The sequence below is a fragment of the Strix uralensis genome, chromosome 11 (genome assembly GCF_047716275.1).
Source record: "Strix uralensis isolate ZFMK-TIS-50842 chromosome 11, bStrUra1, whole genome shotgun sequence".
In the NCBI taxonomy this organism is placed as follows: domain Eukaryota; kingdom Metazoa; phylum Chordata; class Aves; order Strigiformes; family Strigidae; genus Strix; species Strix uralensis.
In genome coordinates this window covers 10,491,899-10,498,331 of record NC_133982.1, presented here as the reverse complement: position 1 = coordinate 10,498,331, position 6,433 = coordinate 10,491,899, and the positions used below count along the sequence as shown (strand labels likewise).

The 6,433-nt window shown below is 56.2% G+C and overlaps 1 protein-coding gene and 1 non-coding gene across 2 annotated transcripts in view; one reads left to right on the top strand and one right to left on the bottom strand.

Moving 5' to 3' along the window:
* Positions 1–187: 187 nt before the first annotated feature.
* TRNAK-CUU (transfer RNA lysine (anticodon CUU)) lies at positions 188–260 on the bottom strand. The gene has a single exon. It is a non-coding gene; the product is annotated as a tRNA-Lys (tRNA).
* Positions 261–1,319: 1,059 nt separating this feature from the next.
* ADAMTS7 (ADAM metallopeptidase with thrombospondin type 1 motif 7) overlaps positions 1,320–6,433 on the top strand; it is a 50,348-nt gene continuing 45,234 nt past the window's right edge. Inside the window, exons 1-2 of the mRNA XM_074880547.1 lie at positions 1,320–1,438; positions 2,272–2,624. Coding sequence (XP_074736648.1) covers positions 1,354–1,438; positions 2,272–2,624 — 438 coding nt within the window. The 5' untranslated portion in view covers positions 1,320–1,353. The remainder of the gene's footprint in view (positions 1,439–2,271; positions 2,625–6,433) is intronic.

Sequence of the window (6,433 nt, the reverse complement as noted above, 5' to 3'; positions counted from 1 at the left end):
CCCGGCCGCGGGGGGGGGCCCCCTCCACCCCGCGGCATGCTGGGACTTGTAGTCTGAGGCGGGGAAGAAGTATCGGGTGAGTTGTTCGTTGTAGGCTGCGAGGGCAGTGAGGAGCGCGAGGGGGTTAAAAAAATAAAACCAACAAACGAAAAAAGATAAAAGGGGAGGAAGGGAGTGAAAAGCTATACGCCCAACGTGGGGCTCGAACCCACGACCCTGGGATTAAGAGTCCCATGCTCTACCGACTGAGCTAGCCGGGCACTACGTTTACTGTTGTCCCTCCGCCGTACTCAGCAGCGCCCGCCCCGCCCGCCGCCAGGCGTCGCTGTCACCAGTTCATTTGCATATTAATAAAATATAACCCCGCTGGGGCCCACAGAAGCGGAGCCGTAGCAGACGTCACTGTCGGAGAAAGCTGCGGGGTTGCCCGCGCCGTCTGGACCACGAGCAGCCCCCAGCCCGCCACGCTGCGTAGAGCAGCGAGGAAATACATTTATTGTATTCCCCTTTTCTACATTTATTTTGCTCCTTCCGCCCAGGTGGGACGCGAGGGCTCGGGGAGCACCCGGGGGTGTCACCCGACGCCCCTCTGGGTAGGAGCCCACCTTCGCGGTGGATCTACGCCCTCTATGAAAGGTATTTTGTGGTGCGTTAGGACTGAACCGCGCTCAGAAATGCGGATCTTTGGTTGTTCCGAAAGTGTCAGAGCTCCGGGTGAGCCGGGCTGGAAGCCCCACAGCCCGGCTCTGTTAGACCTCGCTCCTCAGTCACCCTTAGAACGGGATTAGGGGAAGTTAAACACGCGCTTTGCTGCTCTTTTGATTTTTTTTCCCTGCTGGCTGATTCCCCACGCAGCGGCCGCGGTCCCGCAGCGGCCCCCACTCGCGTTCCAGGCGGAAGGACAACTGCCCCGTGTCCCGAGGAGCAGTTAGTTAAATAGCAGCAAGTCAGCCGAGTTTTGTATTCCGCGCTCATTTCATCCTGACAGAAAAATTTTAAAAAGATGCAACAAGGGCAAGCCTCAGCCTCGCTCCCGTGCCTGGGGGGGATTGGCAGCCTCAGAGAAAGCCCCGTTTTGCCGTTTCCATTGAAATTTGCGCAGCCCCCGGCGGCGGGAAAAGGGACGGAAAAGGGATCGGAGGCGGCGCTTCCCCACGGCCGCGAGGGGGCGCCCTCGCCCCAGCCGCCCCGCCACCGGCAGCCGCGCGCTGCCCGCCGGCCCGGCCCCGCGCGCGCCCTCCGCAGGCGCGGAGCCCCGCCCCTCCCGCCCCGCCCCGCCCCTCCCGCCGCCGCCGCCGCCCCCCCCGCCGGTATGCCGCCCCCTCCGCCGAGCCGCCGCTGCCGCCCGCAGCCATGCCGGGCCCCGCCGGGCTCCTGCGCCTCGCCGCGCTGGCGCTGGCCGCGGGCGCGCAGGCGGGCGGAGGGACCGCGCGGACAGGTCCGTGGGGGGGGGCGGGGAGTGGTGGTGTGTTGGGGTGCGGGGGTGTCCGTGGGGGAGCGCGGCAGCTGCCGGAGCTGGGGAGACCGGTGACCCCCGACGCTGCGGCCCCCGCGCTGGGGGTGGGGGCGGGCACCCGGCTGCCCCCCGGTTCCTCTCGCTGCCCCCCCCGGTTTCTCCCGGCTGCCCCCCGGTTTCCCCCGGCTGCCTCCCCGTTCCTCTCGCTGCCCCCCCGGTTTCCCTCGGCTGCACCCCGGTTACCCCCGCCTGCCTCCCGCCTACCCCCTGGGTTCCCCTCGGCTCCCCCCGGCCGCAGTACCGCTCATCCGGGGGGTGCTTTTCCCCCGGCGACGGCTTCCAAACACCGTTTCAAAAGCGGAATTCGGGGTGTTCTTGGGGGGGACGGTTGTTTGGCTTTTGTTGGTTTGTTTATTGTCTTGTTGTTTTGGGTTTTGTTTTGGTTTTTTTTCCCCCGGCAACTGTAATTAAACAGCGCGAACGTGTACATGGAAACCGGGACCAGCCCGGGCTCCGGAGCTGCACAGCCCCCCCTGAGCCACCTCCATCCCCCCCTACCCTCGCCCTTAACCCTCTCCCGGGGGAAACCCCAGCCCTGAGCCGCCGAGGGCAGCGTGGGGTCCCCGTGCCCCCCGCAGCCGTGGGGTTCCTGCCCTTCCCCGCTCTGGTAGCGGCAGTGGACACCAGTTGCCAGATCCAACTGGTATTTGGGCACCTGACCCCACTGGGCTTCCTTGGGAAATCAGCACCCAGCTGAAGGGGTGGGAGAGGAAAGGTGAACCCTAAAGCTGACCACTGAACCCCTTCTTTCCCAGAGCCTGCTCTGCCATACTCCAGCAGCGACATCGTTCATCCCATCAAGGTTGACGAGAGCGGGTTGTTCCTCTCCTACGATCTGTCCCACCGAGTGCTTCACCGAAGGTCTCCCTCCCCCAGGAGCAAGTCTCTCGCTTTCTATGAGCTGCATTACAAAGGACAACCCCTAAAATTCAACCTGAGCCTTAACAACAACCTCCTGGCCCCCGGGTTCGTCAGCGAGAGGCGACACGGGGGGATCGCTACCGCCAAGATCCAGTCCCACGCCTACAACTCCTGCCATATGATCGGGGAGGTTCGGAGCCGGGCGCTGCTGGGGGGTCTGGCTGCGCTCAGCACCTGTGACGGCCTGGTGAGTACAGAGATCTTTAATCGATGAGGAAATAGCAGGAGCTGTGTGAAATCCTTTTTTGTGCTGAAAGCGATAGCAAGACTCCCGACAGCAGCAGAGTCAGATTCTCATCGCGTGGGTTTGATGTGGCTGTGGATGAGCTGACTCTGAATTTCCCACGGGTTCCAGTGGTTTGGGAACGCTGGGACCGTGTTTCCTTGTTTGTATGAAAATTCCCAAAGAGAGCAATTCCCATATCGCCCCCGCCTTCTAGTACGTAAACGTAGGATTATGTGAAACACATTGAAAACAAGGTGTTCACAGCCTGGAGGCGTTTATGATAACACAGCTCGTGTAGTGAAACTATGTTTTGTGAACACCTCCACTGCCTTATTCCACTGCAAATATTTTCAAAGGTGATAGTGACCTGTACAAGTGTAAGTTTTGCTGAAAGGCGGAGTGACTTTCACAGATAAGACTGCTGTGTCGGCGCTCAGCACGGCAAATTCAGCATAAATGTCTGTATTTGCGTGAGCACGCACCCAGCCAGCGCAGGTACTGGGTCCCCACGGGGTTCAAAACCCCTTGGGAGTTTGCAGAAGTGTTACCATGTAACTGGGTGTCTCCCGAGCAGGGACTGGGGCATGCCAGAGGTGCTGGGGTTCCCCAGAGGTGGTGGGTGTATGGGGGGGGGGGGTGTCTCCTTTATGGGGGGTGGAGGGAGGCAGCACCAGGAGTGCTTGCGCACAGTGTCACCAGGTTTGGAGGGGCAACAACCCCACGGGATCATCGCTCTGCTGGCTGCCACAGGTGGCTTCGTTCACCAGGGGCTGTGTTTGCTTTTTAAGCTTCCTGTGTTTAAATAAAGGCAGTGTGGGTCTGTGCGCTGCGTTAGCCCGGGGGCAGCTTTTAGATGGAGGGTGTGCAGAAGCCACCCAAAATCACTGCACTTCATCCAGAGGCGCAAGAGCGTGCGGCTGGATTTCGGGAAGAGCAGAGCACGGCACACAGGCGTGTGGCAGGGACCATCGCTGCTGCCTCTCCAGCTCTGGAGATGCCATCAGAGGGCTCAGACCTTCCCTGCCGTGGCTGCTGGCAGGGCAGGAGCTGGGCATGTCCTGGAAGGTGTGGGTTACTCTTTTCCCGCTAAATTTAACAGCAGCTGAGGGTGTTTGGCACCCTGAGCTTCGTGCAGCACCCCTTTCTCCAGCAGGGTGAAAGCTGCAGAAAATAACCAGGCTCATCAAAAATATAAAAATATTCAGTCTATAAAAAAGTAGACTGAAAATCTTAGGAGGAACCTACAACCTTTTGATTAGCTTTTCTGTGAATGTTTTCATGAGAGAAACACTAACGGCTGCAGCGTACACAGAAGTAGAAAGTGTCATGACTGCTCCTGTGAGTGTCCGTTTACACGTGGACACCCCCGGTAACAGATGACGGTTCTGGGAATGTTTGTATGGCCTCGTCCTGCCAGCGAGATGAAATCTGCCCTCAGACTTAAGGGTCCTGTCTTGCAGTGCGAGTCAGGCAAAGCCAAGCTGCTGATAGCAAATGGGCTGAAGCATGTTCACCCAGGTCATTTGAAATAGATTCTGGTTAAGAGAATTAACCTTCTCTTTGTGAATGAACCACAGACAGGAGAGCAAAACCAGTTCCTTGTTAAATAATTTGCCATCCTCATTATGTGTCACCTGAAAACACTCATTTCATGGTGGTGTTTGCCAAACCCCACCATTAACATCTGTAAAGTGGGTTGAAAATGAACAGTATCATGCAAATGCTACAGATTAGTATTATCTTTTAAGAAGCAGAAAAAATTATTAGCTCACAAAAGGCATTAGCACAATGTTGTAAGAGGGTCTGCAGCCCATAAACTGTGAGTAGTAAGCAAAATGCAGCCTGAAGTTGCTTTAAACCTTCTCTACTTGGTCTTAAAATAACTGTGGCTTTTTGTCAGACAGGTGCTAAGCCATGGAAAACTGCGCTTAGCAATGTGCTGCATGTCTCTAAATTATTATGGGAAGTAAAGTGTGTTCTGAGCTCCTGCTCGTTACAGGGAGTTACTTACAGGTCTCTTGCAGGCACGGTTGGTATTATAGGGTGTGAAGAAGGGACTTACTGCTGGTGTGGGAAAGCACAGAGCTGCAGGCTAGGGCAGTATATTACATTTATACATGTAATTTGGTGGCGATACCTTGTATTTCGAGCCCAGCACTGCTGCACTGAAAGCTCTCCACTGTTCCCAGTTGTAAAGCACAGATGGGCTGTCCCAAAATTCCTGCTTGTGGCAGCTTCACATGTTGAACCAAATCACATCAGCCCCTCGAAGGGCCGAGTTCCCCATTAGTATTGTTGGTGCAGCCCCTGCTCTAGCATTACTAATTGTACCTTGATTAACACCCTTGGCCAGCCTCTGCAACCCCTGTTCCCATGACCAGGCTTCACCTCTCTTACAACACTACTATAAGACGTTAAACTCCTCCTGTCAGTGATTTTAAAATCCAGTGTAGTCATAAGAGCTGGATTCTGCTCCCTGGGGTAGTTTTGCCAGTGCAATTCCACCTTCTCCAAGGCTATTTCCTACTCTTGCTCCAGACCATGATGAGTGAGGGTAGGGGAGGCCAGGGTTAGGGATGCTGGCACTGCTTACTGGGGTGGAGTGGGACACACAAGGTGCAGAAAGGTTAACCCAGGTGTGTTTTAAACAGAGAGAACCGGACCCTTCCACAGGCAACAAATGCCACTCAGTACTACTGCACAAACAACCGGTGATGAAACGTGGCCCCTGGGCAGATTTCAGCCAGGGCAGCGATCTCTGTTCCCTCCCTGGCTCAGAATAACCTGCATCAGGAAATGGAGAAGAAATCTCTGTGGCTGCCTTCCCTTCCTTCCCCATCCCCATGGTGTTTCCTCCTTGTTATTTGACATTTGCAAGGAGTTAATTAGGGAGACGGCTGTTTTCCCTGGCACGGCGTGAGCGGCGAGAAAGCGTCACTGATAGGCTGGGTCCTGTCGTATCTTGGAATGTTGGAAACAGTTGTAGAGGCATGTTTTGATCTTTGTCCCTGCCCTGTCCTGGGGTGTGAAAGTAATAAACGTGTCAGAGCAGAAGCATGGTAGTGACTCCTGGGTGAACATAGGACACCTCAGCCTGCTCCGGACACCGTGAGGCTGCTCCGAAGCAACTGAGAGCAGATGGAATTGTCTTATGGCACAAAATTCCTTTACAGAACGTTCCTCACAGCAGCAGCCTGACTGGCCGAATGTCACTGCAGGCTCCCACCTGAGCTCCTTTCCTTGGGATGGAGCTTCCCGTGCAGCAAATGCCAGTGTTTCTTCTGGAGATGCCATGTGGAGGCTGGGGAGTCCTGGGGGCGGCTGTAACAGTGTATTGCAGCTGGGCCAGGTCAGGGGGGTTGTAATTAACCAAAGAAAGTTTTTAGGGTGTCATTTCCTGCTAAAAGAGAGATGCCAATAACGCATCATCCTGTTGTTGCATGGAGGGGCCGTGCTCCTTGTCCTGGGACCGACTTTCCTTGATTGGAGTTCCTGCCATCATCAAGTGCTCCTGCAGGTTCCTCTTCCCTGGAGGTTTTCTGGTCTCTGACCGCGGGAAGTCTGTAACCCGACGGTTCACATCGGTGGTGCTTCGGCAGCGCAAAAGGCCAGAAGCAACTGACTGTGTCTTACGAGGATGTGCCGAGGAAAACGCCTCCGCTTGTGCAACGCTCACTCAAAGGCTGGGGCTGCACTAAGGTCACAACTGTCCTTTGAACCATCAGCCTGACTGCCCCAGAGCATCTCCAGGGGGGTCAGAGGGAGGTGGG